Source organism: Caenorhabditis briggsae, assembly GCF_000004555.2.
Source record: "Caenorhabditis briggsae complete genome, chrII, whole genome shotgun sequence".
Taxonomy (NCBI): domain Eukaryota; kingdom Metazoa; phylum Nematoda; class Chromadorea; order Rhabditida; family Rhabditidae; genus Caenorhabditis; species Caenorhabditis briggsae.
The window spans coordinates 5,090,561-5,109,950 of record NC_013486.2 but is presented as its reverse complement, the minus strand read 5'-3'; the positions used below and the strand labels follow the sequence as shown (position 1 = coordinate 5,109,950).

Genomic DNA, 19,390 nt, shown 5'->3' with positions numbered 1-19,390 from the left:
AAACCATTTTCTCTCCTCGTTCTTCTTCTTCTTCTTCTTCACTTCCCTCAAACACTGCCCCCAGAAAATGTGGGCGGAGTTTGATCAGCGATTGGGTTGCAGTGTCGTCGCGAGGTGGCGAAAAGACAGCGGGTGTCGTCCCAACGTCTTCTTCTCCTCACTTCTTCAGATGAGTAGATTTTTTCGAGGATCCTTTCCAAAAGTGCACATAGAGCTCCCATTCTCTCCCCCTCACCTTTCTCTTTGCTGTTCTTTTTCTTTTTTTTCAATAGAGTAAACATACACAAACATAGTTTTTCTTTTGCTTTTCCATTTTGTTCTCCTCTTGTACACTATTTCTTCATTTCATTTTCTTACTGCTCGAATGCACCATTTTTGCAGCTGACACTGGATCATAAAGAGTCTGAAAATCGAGTTCTTTGCGTTCGGAGTCATCCAAATACAACTATGAGAACCATGGAAATTCCAACGTCTGTCGATGAAGATGTAAGTTTTGAAAAGCTTGATTTTTTAAATTTTTTTTTGATTTCATAAGATTTCATCATCTAATTTTAATCTTCTTCATATTTCTAATGCTTTCAAAAACAAAGAATTTCCATATATTGTCATCATCATTTATCACTCTCAAGTTTGAACCAATTTATCTCGGTTCCTGTCAAAGGTACAAAAAAGTTGTCAACTGATAAATTGTTTATCATAATATCAGAAACATTATTGCAGTTGACACATTTTTGATATCTCTACTAGGAGCCGAGTTAATAGAGCTCAAACTGGGCAGGGTGTGGACCCTTTTATTGTTCCAAGATACCTCCGGAGGGCCCTTCTATCATAGGTTTCACGGTATTTGAAAAGTAAACTTGCTCTAGCAACAACTTAAAATCAATCAACGATTTTTTCTAATCAGAAAAGGAATTACCTTCTTTTTGTTGCAAAAATTTGTCTTTCCTCTGAAATTCCAGGCATCATCATTTCCGTTTGTGTCGTGTACACAACAATTTATTACGAAAGTGTGTATGTAGGTACATACAAAAATATTGTCTATTTTTTTTTAGCCCTCTCCCTATAGGTATACGCATATAAATTACGTACAATAGAAATTGCGATGAGTCACTCCGAAACCGAGGTTCCTATTCAGAACACTGTCCCTTTTTTTGCCTCCTCCATCCGAAGACTTTTCCTCTTCCAATCATTATCATCGAAAAATTTTAAAGGGTTTTTTGACAAAAGAGACAAACGACAGCTAATCAATGGTGATAATCTCCCCCAAAAAATAGTGTGTAAATATTGGAGAGTGCTAAACACTCGGATGGTCTTGACGATATATAATGGATACCGATAGAGAGTGCGGAGACAGACAGTGTATTAATTAATGGCACTGGTTTTTTTTGGAGTGATAGAAAATTGGGTAAAAATAAACAAAAAGGCATTCTATGGAATTCCAGAGAGAAATTATGATATCATTCCTTTTATCCAGGCATGGGCTGATGTCATCGATTTGATTAAAAGAGATACAAGCAGTCAAACTGCTCCAGCCATTGAAGGTGAGCAATCAATCAGAATTAAATGATTTAACCCCAGAAAAATTTCAGTCCAAGACCGGCGATGGGCAATTTCCCCACTGGTCACTCCCAACATTGGTTCCGCTGGAATTCCAAACCATCGTATGGCCCGGTTCAATGTTCCAACTCGTGAGATACCAAGTATGCAACTTCCACCGGCTCCACATTTTGCTCCACCATTCTCTCCACAACCACCACCACCAGTTCAACAAGTTCCCAGCTACAGTCCACCACATCATCCAAACAGCTATCAATATCAAGATATCTATTATCAGCCTCCAATGACTTCTTGTTATGACGTGCCAACCACATCATATGAGAATCCACCGTATTATGCAGAGGTGCCACCGGTTGTGGCTCAAACAGATATTACCTATATTCAAATGAGCCCGCCGAAAATTCGTCAGAGTGTCACTCCTCCGTCAAGTCCCGAAGCAACACTTGGATCGTTAGCTTCACAGTTACCAGCTATCAGAACTGATAATCCTATTCATCGGTCAGTTGAATTTCAGAATTTTTTGAAATTTTTTGGTTTGGACTACCGAAAACACTTAATAGAACGCCATGCCTAACTCAAAAAATTGAGTTAGTTTACCCTATAGATGGCCACCCAAACCATCTGTTTTAAGTTTCCTGTTAAAGTTATTGAGAAGTTGTCAACTAGCAAAATGTTTATCATAATATGGACACTATTTTATTAGTTGATTACTGGTTGATATCTCTTATCATAACCGAGATATAGCAGCTCGAAATTAGAGACTTAATTCGGTAGGTACATATATTAGGGGTTACAAGGTGTGCAAAGGATGTAGAAGTACAAAATTAACAATTCAGGGGTTTAAAACTTAAGTTTTTCAGATATTTTGTACCGCCGAATTGAGGATTTTGTGCCCCTAAATTCTTTTGTACACAAGGTGGACGGTTTGGGTGATCTTCTATTAGAGTGTTTATCTCGGTTCCTGTCAGAGACATCAAAAAGTAGTCAACTAACAAATTATTTTGATATCATAATTGATATTTTATCAGTTCATTACGTTTTGATATCTTTCACAGAAAACGAGATTAAAGGAGGCGAGACAGCAAAAATTTCGGGGGACAGTTCGGGGGACGAAATCGCGCCGCGCTAATGTAGACCATCGGTCGTCAGGCGCCTTCGCGCCCCCGTAGCTCAGCCGGTAGCAGCGCTGTACCCCTGAGCTGCCGGTCATGAGTTCAACTCCTCATGGGGGTTCTCTAGGCAAAATATCAGAAAAACTTTTTTTTGATGTCTGGCCCCCTTTAAAGAGGAAGGGATATGAAACTCAAGCTTAAAGAGCCCTTCTATTACAGGGGTTTACTTTAACCTACCGTAATCTTTTCATCAAAAGCATTCCACTAAAAGCGTTTCATAATTTGCTATCCGTTTTGATAAAACGCGCAAAGAAAAAAACCGGGAAACCGGCGCGGCAAAACGATAAAGAATATGCATGCGGTTTCAAATCGATTAGCTGTTTACAACCACATAAATCTTCTTTGCAAAATGGAATCTCAATGTTTTGTTTTCTCTTTCGACTTGAGGCCACTGGCGGCAATATGAAAAGAGTGGTTTTGGCAAAACTTCCTCAAACAAATTGGCCTGTGTGTATCTTTTACCTTGTCATGCAAATCAGTGCATTCCAAAGAATTGCGCGGGCGGCTCACAGTAGGTGGTCCTAACTGCCACTTTCTTTCATTTTCCGCCAAATTACCGCATCTGGTTTCCACAAGAAACACAGAAACAAATTGAAGTTAGACAGACGAAAAGGGGTCTGATACTGATGCCACGTCATAGTGTTAATTGAACTGCTCAAATATTGGAGAACTCTGAATCTTGAAAATCCAGTTACCTAGATATTAGTCACTGTTTAGAGTCTATTTCTGCCACCCCCGCCGCTGCTAGTAATTTCTCCATGTTTGTTGACATAATACTTTTTTCTCTTTTTTTTTCGATCGGAGCGTGTCGACAGACACGGTCAACGATCAGCTTAGCGGGGGCTGTGTTCCGAAAAGAAGAATCACAGATAATCAATCAAGTAGTCGTCGACATCAGAAGAAATTCTCACGTTTCTCTTTTCATTGATAAACGAACGACTTCCGGATGGAAGTGCCCCCGAGTCTCCAAAATCTGTCAATTAAAAAAATAGAAGAATTTCTTCGTACATCATCTCAGGGTCACACATTCATGTTGCATTATTTATCGCCTCGCGCAACAAACAACATCATTCTTTTTGCTTCTTGTCATCACCACTACACACAAAATTCCGCTCCTCTTTTCGTCCTTTTTTATCATCTCTGATCATCAATGAATTCGATTACAGACTACCGCACTACGACCCACGCGACGATTCAACTCGATCCACGTCTCCCGATTCTCCCTCATCGGGCGATCAATCTCCATCACGTCCGGCTAGAGTGCCAAAACTGGGGAACAAGTCTGTCGTGCACGCTTGCACTTATCCAGGATGTTTGAAAAGGTAGATATTACTGTAGTTTGAAATGAATTATGGCTAGTTTCAGGTATTCCAAGTCATCCCATCTGAAAGCTCACGAGCGGACACACTCTGGTGAAAAACCATTTGTGTGCAAATGGCCAAATTGCTCGTGGAAGTTTGCTAGAAGCGATGAGCTTACAAGGTAACATATACATTCCTATGTACAGTACCGTTTTTTAGCTGATTTTTAATCATTTTGACCATTCTCAGTAGTCTAGAGCTCGGCTGTCAAGTTTTCTATCGCTCTAAAAAATTTAGAGAGTGTGAAACAGCCTAGATTGAAATTTTTTAATGTACAGAATTTTTTGAAAATTCCTCTAATTACCGATTTCTGAAGGACATATCTTGTTGGCTAGTTTTCAGTACAAAACGGGATCTCTCTTCGAAACTAAGAAATAGCTGAGAACTAGGAATTTTCCAAGAATTCTATGAACGCAAAATTTTCAATCTAGGTCTCTTTTACATCCTCAAAAATTTTCAAACTGATCGGAAACTGGACAACGAAGCTCCAGACTTCTGAAAATGATCGAAATCAGCGAAGAACAAGTTTTTGTATACAGTAATCATTCTAATAGAACGCCACCCAAACCGTCAACTTTGAACCCTTGTATCTCATTTATTGTAAAAGATATCAAAAAGTGGTTAACTAATTAAATGTTGTTGATATTATGATAAACATTTTGCCAGTTGACCACTTTTTGATACCTTTGACAGGAGGCGTGATACATGGGCTTAGCCTTGATGGTTTGGGTGGCGTTCTATTAAAATGTTAACGGTATCTTATAGACACATTTCTGTACTTTCCCCTCGGCCACAGTTACCGTAGTCTCTAATTTTCAGACACATGAGAAAGCATACTGGAGACAAGCCGTTCCGTTGTAGTATCTGTGACCGCACCTTCGCCAGATCCGATCACTTGAGTCTTCACATGAAACGTCATAGTCCTCCACATACATTGATTGCACAAAAAGTGTGAAAATTTGTTTTATCAGATTTCATTCCGAATACTGCTTTAACTTTCTATTTATATATCCCGTTGTTTTGTCTCTCTCAAAATTCCCCTATTATCAGTGTTATCTCCGTTCCCACTCTCAATTCTAAAAAAATACTGGTTTACGGTCAAGACTCTTTTTATAATCTTTTCCGCCTCTTTTATTTCTTAAAGAAAACTTCATCTGCTCTACTGCCCTTTAAAATTCCCAATGTTTGCTAATATGAAAAATAAACTCCATTGCTATTAGTTTTGAAATTTATCGAACACGAAACAGAATGGAGACAAAACAGTCGATGGATTGTATCCTCAATGATCCGAGCGCCAAATCCAAGCCGGTGGTTCCAAAACTGATCACTGTTAATCCATTGAATATTATCATTGAACCGAAATCGGGCCAAATTGATAAGACTCTGGAATTGAAGTGAGTTTGAAAGATTTTCCATTAGAAGTAAAGTTTTTTTTTCTGTCTATGTGCAGAAAAACATGTAACGTAAAACCTGTATTAAAAGAGCCCCTTTAATAGAAAAGCCCCTCTAATAGAACGGCCCTCGGAGAGGGGTTTCGAAAAATAGAAGCCCCCCCCCCCTGTAATTGATGAGCCCACTTAAAAATATGTTGTTTGAAATTAAACGTTTCCATGCGTGGTCAGTAAAAAAAATCCAGAAATATCACAATTTCACATAATTTTTTGTTTTAACACTTTTTTGTTTCAAAACTGGCTCAGTTTTAACGAAATTGTCAGAAAAAATTGTACTTCATTGAGAATCTGAAAAAAAATCTGATTTCCGAAGAATCCAAAAATCGACAATTCCAAACTCGTAGAAATTCACAATCAAAAAAAATCGTATATTTTTTTTCATATTTTCAGAAACATCTATCCCTGTCGTGTTGCTTTTCGTATCCGCACAAACGGACCAACTAGATACACCGTATGCCCAAACAAAGGGTTTTTTGAGTATTGGAGAGAAAACAATGATTCGAATTTCGATGATCGACGGAAGCAAGTATCAATCCAATCATCAGTTCATTGTACAATCGATGCCAGCTCCTGGAGACTTTGCCGATCGAAAACTCATATGGAAGCAACCGAATTATCTTGGGATTCTGACCACCACTCGGGTTAAGACAATGTTAGCAGAGATTTTATTCAAACAAAAGTTGGAAAATGATAATTTTCAGGAGACCTGGATTGTCTTTGAGCAAGAACGGTGGACAAGCGACAAGTCCAGCATTGTCAACCTCAAACGAAGGTGGTGGAGCAAGATCTCCAGCATTGATGGATTCAAATGAATCGCTAGTAACTCCAAGTGTCCCCAGTTGGACCAAACCAGTTTCCTCGATTGATCATGGAAAGTTTGCTGATAATATCAACGATTTGACAACTCAAGTGAAGAAAGCGATTGCTGAAAAGAATACGCGTGCCAGTGAGATGGTTTCAGTTGTCAATCAGATTAAGTCGATTGAAGTTTAATTGGATAGACAAGCTCAGTTGGTTAACGAAATGAGTGAAAGGGTTAAGAAGGGAGAGGTTCAATATTCGGTATTCATTCAATTGGAAAAAACGTTTAAAATTCATTTTCCCAGAATCTTGTGATGCATGAGAGAACTCTGAGAGCTGATTTGGAACGTATGAAGAATAACGAGCATGATCCATCTGGTCCGTGAAATTATTGAACTGATAAAATTAAGATGAATAAATTGAGACCCGAAATTCTTTATTGTTGTTCAAAAAAATTCCAAAAATTCATAATTGAGTATCGTTATGATGAAAATCAAAATTTGGAAGAATTGTAAAATAATCTGCATTTGAGAGAAAGATGACGTCAGATATTGACGAGTTGCGGATGAACGGGAGAGGTAGTCGGAAGTTGTCGGATAGAACTTGGGATAGATGATTGAAGAGCTGGAAGTTAGATTTTAAGAGTTAATAAAATAGTGAAACAACTTGAAAAATTTCTGTTTTCAAAAAAGTCATTTCTTCAAAAGCTTAAGCTCCGACCAAATTTTTTTGAAGGGCCCCTCATTGTCTTGAGGTCTAATTAGTTTGAGCTCAATTATCTCAACTCCTGTGCAAGATATAAGAAAGAAGTCAACTGATAAAACACTTTTACATTATGATTAACAATTTATCCGTTGACAACTTTTCTATATCTTTGACAGAAACTGAAATAAATTGGCTCAAAGTTAAACGTTAGGGTGCCCTTCTAATGAAGATTTTACGGTAGTTGGGCCACCCAAGTTTTCGAAATTGGCAAAGTCGGGTTTCCCAGTGGTAGGAAAACCCGTCGTTATAGCCTAAGCCTAGAATTTTCAAAAAAAAAAAATTTCAGCGAAAAATGTTCGAGAATTTCAGACTTTTTTGACATGAATTTTCTTTTCTAATTTTTTTTGTTGTTTTTTTTTGAAATTATTGGCTTAGCCCCCTTTAATTGTTTACCTGCTCCGTAAATGTATTATCCAACCATCGATTCGCGATTTGCGACTTTAATCGAATGAACAGCTCATGCTCGCTACTGTAATCCCATAATTATTTGCCTACGCATACATACATGTATAAGCTCACTTATGTAATGGGGTGACCATGAAACTGCGAAGCTGTGTCTTCTCCTGCTTGTCTGGATACGTCTCCAGACTTGTTATATGTATAATAATTGTTATTGTGCCTGTGTGTGAAAAAATAAATTAAAAGCAGGTGAAGGAAACAAATAAGGCTCACTGGATAGACTCTGGATTTTGACACTTGTACTCAAGCAGAGGTAGCTGACTGATTTCATAGAAGGAAGGGATGTGAAATTGCTGAAATTTTGATAGAATTTAAATCTCCAACAATAAAAAATACCTATCAAATAATCCCTTTTCACATATTGCATCTAACATTTCAGCTAGTAGTTTTTCATGAATGTGGTACGCCACATGGCGTTGTATGTTTTCATCTATGACTTCTTCTGGAATAAATACAGCTGGCTCGCTGACCGGCAACTCGATTTCTCCTTCAATAAAGTATCGTATCTGTTTGGAAGGTGTCATATATGGTGCCTTTTTGAACATTCGGTATGACATTTCAGATGAATCTGAAAATTTATTAGTGACTTTTATACTTGTAATAGAAGGGTCCTCAAGTATGAGCCAATTTATCTCGGGGTTTATAAAAGATATCAAAATGTGGAATACTAACAAAATATTTCTGATATTATCATAAACATTTTATCAGTTGACCGCTTTTTCATATCTTTCACAGTAACCGAGATAAATTAGCTCAAAGTTACCATAAACATTCTAACAAAACGCCACTTCTAGCTTTGAATTTTGAGCTTATTTATCTCGGTTACTGTGAGAAATATCAAAAAGTAGTCAACTAAAAAAATATTTATATTGTTATTATAAATATTTTGACAGTTGACTACTTTTTCATATCATTCACAGGAAACAAGATAGACAGATTCAAAGCTGACGGTTTAGAGGCGTACTATTTGAGTGTTTACGGTAAAAAAGTTGGGGGGGGGGGGCTTTTATTGCAGGTTACGGTTTATGTAAAATCATACTGGAGAATAGAGGAAAGTCGACTTGAAGTTCATAAATGTCGCTTCTGATCTTTTTATCAAGTGATTCCACCAGTTTCAGGCACACTATGTCTCTTATATTTTCTCTATAAATTAGAATTTTAGAATTTCACTGTTGACATGTGAATCTTACTCAACTGCATCGTAAATCAGTGATGTTACAAACCATCCATCTGTCACAGGATCGTCAATTATAACCGGAGAGAAGTCACTGAAACCGTTTTTCGTATTAGAAAGTAGCTTACCGTAAAACCTGTAATAGACCTAACTTCAAACTTTTAGCCAAATTTTCTCATTTTCTGTCAGAGATACAAAAAAGCTATCAACTTATGAATTGTTTTTCATAACATCGCACACATTTTATCTGTTGACACATTTTTGATATCTCGCATAGGAATTGAGATAATTGATCTCAAACTTGGCAATATGGGGGCCCTTCTGTTACAGGTTTTTTGTTAATTAAAACTTACCAATTAATGACTCCATGTAGAAAAGGTAATCCATTTGCAAAACTCGGAACCAATGCTCCGAGTGCTGCTTTTTTGAACTTCAGCTTCACGGAAAATGAGTCATGGAACTTGAAAAAGAAAAATTTGCGAATGTAGTTTCCAGATATTGTTATAGAGAAATCAGTTATCTGAAAAATAGACTTTGAATAAGGGATTATTTTGGCTTAACTGTACTCACATTCAAATAGTAGTCTTTAAATTTACCGGCGAGTTCAACGGAGAAATTTGAAAATTTGATGTTTGAGACAGTTGTGTCTTTTAAAACAACTCCACAAATGAAACGGGATGCCTCCATAGGAGGTAGTTTTGAATTATGAATTTCATTTTTGAATTGAGAAGACATTGATGACACATATTTTTGAATGGCATTTTGGGAGACCTAAAAAATAATGAATTACCTAAAAATTCAGCTATTCCGAGTTCTCACGTCTATGATGAGATTCTGTCCTACTAATAATAAAGGGTAAATGAGAAGAGGTAGCAGAAGTTTGAGCATTTTTGGCTGAAAAAATTGGAGCACCGAAATGAGGCGATATTAAAAGAAGAGCACTCAAAAATGAGCCGTTTATTTAAAACTAAGCACGACTGCGTTTATTTAGCATGTTTAAGAAAGATGTTCATCGATGATTCATCGGCAAAACACATAAATTGTGCAATAAAGATGAGAGAAAACTCTTGTTATAGAACGAAAAAGGAATCAGACTATACAAGGGAAAAGAAGAAGAAGAAGCATAGAAGGAAAGAGTGTTTGCATTGAAAAGAGGAGTATCGATTCTCTATTACAATGCTGCGATTGTTATCACCTTGTTCATAACTCTTTTTGTATTTTTATTATTTTGATAATGAATGACTTTTATTGGTTGGTTAAGAACCAAGTGGTTCCAGAAGTTTCAGTTTTTTGAATTGATAATAGAACACCTCAAATAGAATTTTTCAGTGAACTACTTTTTTATACCTTTTACAGGAATCAATATGAATTGTCTCTCAGTTGGAAAAACTCAAAGTTGGAAGTCAGAATTTATGGTATTCAAAGAATTGACGAAAGTTATCTAGTCATTTTTGTTGTTGCGAATCTTTTTTTTCAAATCAAAAATTTGCTTGAAAATTACTTTTTTTGCCTTTAACAAATAATATTCATTGAGGCCTGACAGTCAGCTTCATTGAATGTAAAATCTACAAAGAAGATCACCGAAAAATCTGTAATAGATGAGCCCCATACTGCCAAGTTTAAGCTCAATTATCTCAATTTCTATGCAAGGTGTCAAAAATGTGCAAACTGACAATACACTGCTGATATTATGATAAACAATTTATCAGTTGACAACTTTTTGATATCATTCACAGGAACCGAGAAAAATTGGCTCCAAGTAAAAGAGAGGCACTTCTATTAGCAGGTTTTACGGTAGATTTGATATAGTTAATTTAATATGACCCCCGTGAAAGCCTTACAACAATGGGGCTGAATTCAAGTATTCAGAAAGGTAAAGAAGTAAATTAGTATTAAGTTTACAACGTTCAAGTTTAGGATCTTCTTGGGATCCCGTTTAGGTTTCCACCACTTCTAGGACTCCGAGGACATGCTGTCGACGGCAGTTTCCAGGATGAGCAGAAGTTGAATCAAGATGATAGGAAGAACGAAATTGAACGGAAGGTAAGGAAACAGGAAGTTTCAAATTTCAGTTTCCAATGTTAAATTTATAGGATTCAACAATTTCTAGGACTTCGATGACAGCATCGACGGCAGTTTCCAGGGTTGGCAGGATTCATATCGAGATTGTAGGAGGAACGAGATTGAAGGAAAGGTGAGTAAATGGGAAGTTTCAAATTTGAGTTTCCAATACTAAATTTCTAGGAGCTGCTTGGTATGTATCGACTTTGGGAACAGTTTCAAGGGCAGTTACCGGGATGGGCAAGAGTCGAATCAAGATGATAGATGCATGAATGAAATTGAACGGAGGGTAAGGAAATGGGAAGTTTCAAATTTCAGTTTCCAACGTCAAATTTTTAGGAGCTGCTGATTGGTTTCGCGACTTCTGTGGTTTCCAGGATAGTTTCCAGGAATGGCAGAAGTCGAATCGAGAGCAAAACGAAATTTAAGGTGAGGAAATGGGAATTGGTGATTTCGAAACTTTGTCATAAAAAATGGTCTTTTGAAAAATTTTGATCAAAAACTTCACGAAAACTTTTCGTGGTCGTTTAGAAAATTGTAGAATTGGTCTCTTAAAAAGAACCCACGGTTCAGAAAAATAAAATAAAATTCAATAATCAGTTTCCAAAATTCAATTTCTAAGTGTTGCTTAGTTTCGCAAATGCACCAACTTCCAAGGACAGCTTCTAGGATTGATTGGATTCGAATCAAAATGATAGGAGGAGCGAAAGCAATTTAAAGGTGAGGGAATGGGAATCTTCAGTAAAATTTTTAGATCAGCGGGAGAAGTAAAAAAAACGAAATTTAAAAATCGCTCTACTTTTCCCCCAACTGAAAATTAAATTTTTTGGAAAATTTTGACTTTTTCTTTCAACATTCCCCAATCATATCACTTTCCAGAAAAGCTCAAATAATTTTTAAAAAATTTTACCTGAAGTTTTCAATTTTAGATTTCGAACGTCTTGGGACAAGAGAGGGACCGAGCTGGCGTCGGGATGTCAAAATTCAGTGAACTTGGTTTCTTTTTGTGATCAAGATAAAAACCTACCAATTCTGGAGAAAGAACAAGAAACTTTGAGAATCGGCTATCAGAAAATTCTCGAAGAAAGTCATCAAAAATCGCTGGAAATCGAAGAATTACAGCATAAAAATTTGAGGTTGTCTGTGAAAAACGAGACGAATGAAACGCAGATTCAGCAGTTGACCGATAATTTGGCACAATCCAAATTATCGATTGAAGAGGAAACTGCTTGCTCACATTTTTCAACATAAAATCCAATGTCTCATTTGCGAGAATTCGGCTGAACCTGGTGGAGATCAGAACATTGGATGATTGTGCAAGAGAAGATTTCATTCGAAGGTTTTTATAGATTTTATTAATTTTAAAAAAATTGAAAAACTTTTCAGTGTCCCATCAACTAGCTCAAAGAGAATCAACAATGTCCAATAGACCTTCTGAAATTTTGAAAAGAACATCTTGGATCCATAAATTTTTAGCCTTGTTTTTTCTTGTTATTTATCTGTTATCTGTTCATTATTCAAGTTGAATGAAAAACGAAAAATCTCTGAAATTTGTTTAGCAGAACTGTTCAAAAATCATAGTTGGATTAAACAAAAACAAAGAACAGTTAATAGTACATGCAGAAAAAAAAACAATTTCAAAAATAAGATCAATTTCTGTTGGAATTGAGGAATGTTCCATTGCACGACGGACACTCTTGGCGGGTTTTGAGCCAATTTGAGGCACACTGAAAAAAGCGAAAAATCGATAATTGATTGTTTAAGAAGAATACAAACATTAGTATGAGATGGGCATCTGCATTGGAAGCATTTGTAGATTTGATTGTCAGATTTTAATTCGTGTCGACAAATTTTGCAATTTGAAGTTCCCGGATTACGGTAGTCGGATTCAGAGCATTCGGATCCCGGATTACTGTTATATGGAGAGTCTGGGGTACTGCGGACGACAAGCTGCCGAGGATTACTGCAGTTTGATCCAAGAGACGGTGATTCAGGTCTACGGTAGTTGACTGGGTTATTGTAGTCCCGACCAGATGTTGTGGCAGGTGGATTACTGTAGCTATTTCCTGATGGCGTGGCACTGGATAATTTATCCAGAAGCTGTTGAATCATTTGTTGCTTCACTTCGTTTTCCGTTTTCATCCGAATATTCTCTGCATGGAACTCTTTGATTTCTCTTCTATTTTCTTGAATTTCCAGATGCAGAATCTGCATTTTTTCTTTCCCGATCTCATCTTCAGCTTTTTGATTTTCCAAGTCAACAACTTTTTGATTCAGAACTTCGCTCGCTTGCTTCGCCATACCCAACTCGTATTCCAGATGTGAAATTTGATCCAGAAACTTTTGTTTGTCTGGAAATGGATAAATTAGCGTTGGAGCACATTTACTGAGCGTGGTACTTTGAATGTTCCTCCTTGAGCTCAGCGATAGTGTCGATCAGATGGGCGGCTTCAGAAACCAGTTTCTCGTTTTCTTCAGCGATTTTCAGATTTTCCTCAACTTTTCTGAAATTTTCTGGATCATGCCTAGCTTTTTTTTAAGTCCACTTACCTTTTTAACTCCTCTATTTCAGCCGATTTCTTTTGAATTTCTTCATCACTTTCCTTCTGGGTTACTTTATGTTCTTGAAGTATCTGAAGAGATGGAGAAGTTTCTGGACTCTTCTTCTGAGATTCCGAAGTTTTAACGTCTCCTGAAGCTGATTCTGAGGTCTCTTTAGTAATTTTCAGATTTTCAATTGTCTTCTGATGTGCTTCTGGAGATTTCTGAGATACTGTAGATAATTGCTCACTGGATTTTTTGCCTTCTGGAGACATTGTGTCTTCTGTAGCTGCGTCTATCGGTTCAAATGTCTTCCAAATTTCTGATGTCCTCTTTTCTCTTTCACATTCTTGACATTTGAATCCGTAAATTCTGTGGCATCCGTTTTGATTGTGTAAGAATTTTTTGAACTGAAAAATTCGAAATTATCGACATTTTAAGACAAAAAAGATATTCACTGTCGGACGTCTCTCCAGAATACAATTCAATTGGCAGTGTTCAACAGCATCAAACAGATCACAAGTTCTTAGCACGCTCCCTTTTTTGCGTTTGTCAACTTCAGAATACACTAATTCTGCGTGATTCTGAATCTCTGGAAAGATCGTGGTGAGACCCAAATGAGCCAATTCGTTCTTCAGATTCTGAACAGTGAATCCATCATTTTTCGCGTTTCTAATTTCCTTGGCCGTGTGAGGAAGTGGTGTCGCGAAGTATGTTGCTTTAATCGTGTTCAAGTGTGTAGACATCGTGAAGTATGGGTTTTTCTGAAATTTCGTATCCTTAATTAAATTTCCTGGACTTCTTCTGGCTTAAATCCGACCTCTTCTGACTTGAATCCTAATTCGCATCCTAAAAGCATCTGCTCAGCCATATTCCAAGAAGGCAATTTTTGGAAAAGTTGGACGCTAAGAATCAAATTTTTCATAAAATCGAAAAATGCGTCAACTGTCGGAACACAGAATAGCTTGTTGTTCAGAGGACTTTGAATTGGGACAGCTCTATCTTTGGCACGGTGGATTGGGTAGCGGATGAACTGAAAAAAGCTATATTGGATAAAAAACAGGCGGATCTTTGGGAAGTCAATTGAATTTTCGACATTTATCGATTTTCCCACCTCGATATCCCTAATCTGATCTCCGAACTTCTTCTGAACGTCTTCCAAAGTCATAGCTTCGATAAACATTTCATCAAAAAAATTTGTTTCTTTTATCGATTTGTTGATTGCATTAAATAGCTCCGCCTCCATCACGAATCGTTGACCTCCATGATCCTCGAATAGTCTCACTGTAGGTCTTGGACCACCCAACAAGAAAACCTCCAATCGATTATCGATTATTTTTTGAAGTAATCTTATTATTCTCTCAGCAGTCGAGTACAAAATAGTGAGAAGATAGGCGAAATTAGGTGCCGCGTGGAATTCAAGAAAATAATTTCCTAGAATTCTCTCGAAAAGTGCGGCTTCTGAAACTCCCCAATCGATTTTTAACAAATTTTTAAATCTCGTGAAGTTCTGGAAACTCGAGATTCATGATCTCAGTCATCATTGGGAAAAACTCGGAGGGCTGCAAATTCATTCCATTCAAAAAAAATAAATCAATTCAAAAAACTTACATTTGTCCCAAAGGCTTTCATCTCTACTTCAATTTCTTTTTTAATAGAGACAAAATCATGTTCGTCAAATTTCAGAAATTCCACTCTTCTCAGGTTCTTCAGCTCTTGAGATCGTAAGAAAAGGGCGAGAATAACGCGAAGGAGTTGGGGTTTCTGAAACAATATCAATAGAGCGAATTTGCTTATTTTCTATTTTTACTTCAAATGGATAAACTTCCAGTGTTAGATTCTGCAGAACTACATAGGCATCGGACTTGCAAAGGTACTGCTCATCTTTAAGGCTTCGGTAGATCACTGGAGTTGTCTGAAAAGAAATCTATATTGTCAATGGAGCGAATTTGCAAAAAATACGTAGTAGGGATACATAGGATGGCCATTCGCATCGGCGTACACTCCACTTCCAGGAGAGCTTCTATAGATCTTCACGTTTTCTGCCAGCTCTTCAGACGATCCATACATTCCTTCAAATAAAAATTTAATATTTATCAATGGAGCACTTTTTTTTCATACTTAGACTCAAATTTGAACTTTCAAATAATTTGGCAACCAGCTCTGCTTCTTTATCTCCTACGTTACTCGTTGGCGCTTCGAATTGCGATAAATCTGATGACATTTTCATTGTTATCTGAAACAAAAACGCGATCTTTTGACAAAAATGACAACACAAATAGCGCACTTACACTGTCCAGAATATAATTTTTAGTGGAGAGAAGTACACATTCAGGATATAACACAGCTTCAGGGCTGTTCAGATTCATTTTGAGCGTTGTGAATCGAAAATTGAGCTGAAAAGGATATTCTCTTTGAATATTCAAATACCTGATTTTTGAGTTATTTTCAACAATTTCTGGTTTTTTTTTTTTTGGAAAATATCAAGTCTGATTCGCAATTGTTTTGCTGAAATTTGGAAAAATTATAATTTCGACCGCCAAAAAAATTGTCCGAGAGGACTACACTGTGAAATCGCTTCGAGACCGATTGGTATTATCATGTGCGCCTTTAAGCATTTAGGCGGGAGTTTTCCAAATTTAGGATTGAACTTGATGATTTCCTCTCATTTTCCTCGTTTTTTCTCGCAGAATCTCATCGTTTTTCAGCTCAAATGGAGAAAATAAAGCAATATTTTTTTGTTTTTTTTCCCTGAATTCCCAGTTTTATCCCGTTTATTCACAAAATATCCGATTTTGAACTGATTTCCAATAATTTTCAGATTTTTTCGGAAAATTTCAAGCCGGATTCGCGAATTTTTGGGCTAAAATTTGAAAAAATAATTCCGAACCACCCAACACTTTGTCCGAGAGGACTACACTGGGAAATCGCTTCGAGACCCATTTGTATTATCATGTGCGCCTTTAAGCTTTTTAGGCGGGAGTTTTGGGGTTACAGCCCAAACTTGCTGTTTTCCCAAAATTTCCAGTTTTGTTCCGTTAATTTATAATTTCCAACCGCGAAATACATTGTCCGAGAGGACTACACTGTGAGATCGCTTCGAGAGCCATTGGTATCGTCGTGTGCGCCTTTAAAGGTGGGGGACATGAAAAAAATAATGTTCTCGAAATTTCGTTTAAATATGCCTCTCGAGGAGTTGAACGTGTGGGACGAGGATTGAGGGTGCGGCGCCGCTACCGACTGAGCTACACGGGCAAAGAGGAAGCGGTCACCCGATTGCAAACATAAAGGCGAGGACGACAGCTGTACGCAGAGTGGCATTAAGCGTTGTACACCGTCACGGTAGAATGCATACTCTGGCCCCAAAAAATCCCCCGCAAAATCTCCTGCCCCCCCCCCCTTTAAGCTTTTAGGCGGGAATTTTCAACTTTTAGGATCGAACTTGTTGATTTCCTCTCATTTACCACATTTTCTCGCAGAATCTCATCGTTTTTCAGCACAAATGGAGAAAATAGAGCAGTATCAGTGCCCGACGGTCAGCTGTGGCAACTATGACATCCATTTCTCGCACGTCAAAGAATATGTCGTTTCAAATGTAAAACGAGGCACTACCTTAGTTGGAGGGGGCCACCCAACTAAGCGCCTAAAGCGAACCGTTCATGAACCCCCGAATATCGATGAAATCAAAATTTCAGCTCGCTGTAGAAATGCCGCCGACGTGTCAGGCTCCACTAGTCTCGATTCCAGGTGACGTCGCGGATTATGGTGTGAAATTCGCAGAGACCTCGATAAATCCCACTGATGGACGGTTTCGGATGTACGATTCGATTGAAGAATTAACAGCGAACATCAGAAAATTCAAGAACTTTCCGGAAGCCCATCGATACTTTGAAGAGCAATCGTTCGCGTTTGATGTAGGTTTTCATCGATTTTTATTGACTTATTGAATTTTCCTTACAGCCAGTGACGATCTATACAAATTTGGAAGGCGAGGAGTACATCAATAAGTCGGATATGTACGCGCTTCTTCAAAATATGACACTTCACATCTCGCCGCGAGAGGATAAATTCCAGCCGATGTCTCATATCTTTATCGGGAGATATTTGAAAAAACTCCACCAGAAATCGAATGGATTTTTGGAATTTGTGAAAGTGGCTGATATCGATTTTGAGCAAATCGAGAAAGAGATCCAAGAAGCGCATAGCACTGCGGTTTGTAATGGAGAAACAGACATAGATGGAATGCAATTTTTCAGACAAACAAAGAAATTCAAGGAATGGTGAACATGGCTAAAAGTGCGTCGAAAAAGACGTTGAATGCTGAGATGAAAAGATTGAATGCGGAGGGATGGAATAATCGGGATTTCAAAGTGGAATTCGAAGTTTGGAGAATCACCGATACCAACATTGTTGCCGATGTCTTTCGACAAACTTTCCTGGATTTGAAGGCGATGATCGGCTTGAAGAAGATCGTCGAGAAACGGACTCATCTGTTCAAAGTGCGTTTTTAAATCCTAATTTTCGAGTTTTTTTGTGATTTTCAAAGGGTTCCTAGCTCGAAACTCAAATTTCGCGCCTTTTTTGTTCAGCGGGGCGTGATTTTATGGCGTCTCGCATTTGCGCTCAGCTTAACAAAAAATGCGCGAAGGTTGAATTTTAAGCCAGAATGTTCCATGAGGCTCAATTTGGCGAAAAAAAACCCAAAACCCACCTTTTTCCAGTGGAACATCGCCGCGAACGCCTCAAAAGTTCCAATCGCCGTCCGACTATTTGAAGATGGAGAGCTGAGTTAGTGATGAAGACTGAATTGGACAACGCGATAGTGAGATACACGAAAAAAGGAAAAGTGACTGAAGAAGTGGGACCGATCATCAGCACAATCGATTTCAAAGATATCGAGGAGAACTATAAAGAGATTTTTGATAAAATCCAGGTTCTAAAAATATAACAAAATTCGCTCCGAACACTCTAAAGTTTTCAGTTCATTCGCTATCCGATCGCCCGTACAAAAAACAAGCCAGTCTATGTACAGGGACCGAATCGAAGGGATTTCTGTGTGTTGATCGTTGATGGATTCTTCGATGTCATGGCTTCCACTATCATGGGTCCATTCATTTTTCACAAAGCGGAAAATTGGAATAAACTTGGTCCATTCTTCACAGAATTGGATAAGGTTTTCAAGGCGGAATGTGTTAGTTCGAAAATTCAGAAAAATCGATCAAAAATACAATTCTCAGCCACCTCAATCGTTCATCAAAGTCAGATATATCAACGATTTGAGAGCTGAAACTGAGGCGTTTCTGAAGACGATTGATCCAGGTAGACCGTCTTTCGAAGGAGTTCGGCCGATGGATTACGATTTCACAAGATTGGGAGAGACGTTGAGAATCGATAAGACGATTCATCCAAATCTGCCTAATCCCGATCAGTTGGTACAGTTTTTGGTTGGAAGGAAGACAGATCCTATGACGCCCAATGAACTTTACGATGGATTTGAGCAGTGCTTTATCACTCGGATTCTTGTTCAGGAGAAGAATGTATGCCTCTTTTTGTTTTTTTTTTTTAAATAACATTTTTGTCTTTACAGCTCCGAAACTTTGTCCACGTTCAGCAAGGATGTCGCCGCTATCTGATGTCAAAACGAGTATGTGAGGATTGTGAGGCGATGATTGCCTCCTTGGTAACGGATATCACAAATCGAGAGGAGGAAGTTTTCGAATCGGGAATCCGCGAACAAGTCTCGGAAATTCTGGAAAGATCCGTGGACCAGGATAGATCGATGGCTCTGTGGACAGCGGCGCTAGAGTGGAGAGTCGTAGCAATGGGTGGAAAAGTGACGATTAAGGAAGAAGGAAGTCAAGAGGAAGACGATGACAAAACTAATTTTGAGAAGGAAGTGGAACGACAAGGCGTATTGTTGACACAAATCGCTTGCTTGGATTATGAAGAGGATTCGAATCCTGAGGAATCCTAAATTTTGATAGTTTTGTGATCTTTTTCGTGTATATATATATATACTTTTTCAATTTGTCTGTAAAATTATGATTA

The 19,390-nt window shown here is 37.8% G+C and overlaps 6 protein-coding genes across 6 annotated transcripts; 3 read left to right on the top strand and 3 right to left on the bottom strand.

Annotated features, from left to right (window-relative positions):
- Positions 1–447: 447 nt before the first annotated feature.
- Positions 448–5,045, top strand: Cbr-klf-3 (the record flags this gene model as incomplete). The annotated part of the gene is made up of 6 exons (XM_045242047.1): positions 448–486; positions 1,475–1,541; positions 1,590–2,055; positions 3,896–4,051; positions 4,095–4,211; positions 4,910–5,045. The coding sequence occupies 6 exons, from the start codon at positions 448–450 to the stop codon at positions 5,043–5,045; spliced, it is 981 nt and encodes a 326-aa protein (XP_045092638.1).
- Positions 5,046–5,338: 293 nt separating this feature from the next.
- Positions 5,339–6,534, top strand: CBG04310 (the record flags this gene model as incomplete). The annotated part of the gene is made up of 3 exons (XM_045242046.1): positions 5,339–5,484; positions 6,020–6,193; positions 6,243–6,534. The coding sequence occupies 3 exons, from the start codon at positions 5,339–5,341 to the stop codon at positions 6,532–6,534; spliced, it is 612 nt and encodes a 203-aa protein (XP_045092637.1).
- A 273-nt stretch (positions 6,535–6,807) lies between these two features.
- On the bottom strand, positions 6,808–9,628 carry CBG04309 (the record flags this gene model as incomplete). Its single annotated transcript, XM_002630325.1, has 10 exons — positions 6,808–6,966; positions 7,501–7,576; positions 7,627–7,726; positions 7,780–7,859; positions 7,903–8,134; positions 8,606–8,709; positions 8,757–8,834; positions 9,094–9,260; positions 9,311–9,511; positions 9,560–9,628. The coding sequence occupies 10 exons, from the start codon at positions 9,626–9,628 to the stop codon at positions 6,808–6,810; spliced, it is 1,266 nt and encodes a 421-aa protein (XP_002630371.1).
- Positions 9,629–12,450: 2,822 nt separating this feature from the next.
- Positions 12,451–13,102, bottom strand: CBG04307 (the record flags this gene model as incomplete). Its single annotated transcript, XM_002630324.1, has 2 exons — positions 12,451–12,528; positions 12,578–13,102. The coding sequence occupies 2 exons, from the start codon at positions 13,100–13,102 to the stop codon at positions 12,451–12,453; spliced, it is 603 nt and encodes a 200-aa protein (XP_002630370.1).
- An 82-nt stretch (positions 13,103–13,184) lies between these two features.
- CBG04306 lies at positions 13,185–15,711 on the bottom strand (the record flags this gene model as incomplete). The annotated part of the gene is made up of 10 exons (XM_002630323.1): positions 13,185–13,305; positions 13,352–13,752; positions 13,801–14,106; positions 14,163–14,375; positions 14,457–14,852; positions 14,954–15,106; positions 15,153–15,257; positions 15,305–15,414; positions 15,464–15,578; positions 15,634–15,711. 10 exons carry the CDS (start codon positions 15,709–15,711, stop codon positions 13,185–13,187), a joined length of 1,998 nt encoding a protein of 665 aa, XP_002630369.1.
- Positions 15,712–16,844: 1,133 nt separating this feature from the next.
- CBG04305 lies at positions 16,845–19,316 on the top strand (the record flags this gene model as incomplete). Its single annotated transcript, XM_002630322.2, has 7 exons — positions 16,845–16,937; positions 17,038–17,256; positions 17,303–17,554; positions 17,599–17,841; positions 18,324–18,533; positions 18,580–18,879; positions 18,930–19,316. The coding sequence occupies 7 exons, from the start codon at positions 16,845–16,847 to the stop codon at positions 19,314–19,316; spliced, it is 1,704 nt and encodes a 567-aa protein (XP_002630368.2).
- Between the last annotated feature and the right edge of the window lie 74 nt (positions 19,317–19,390).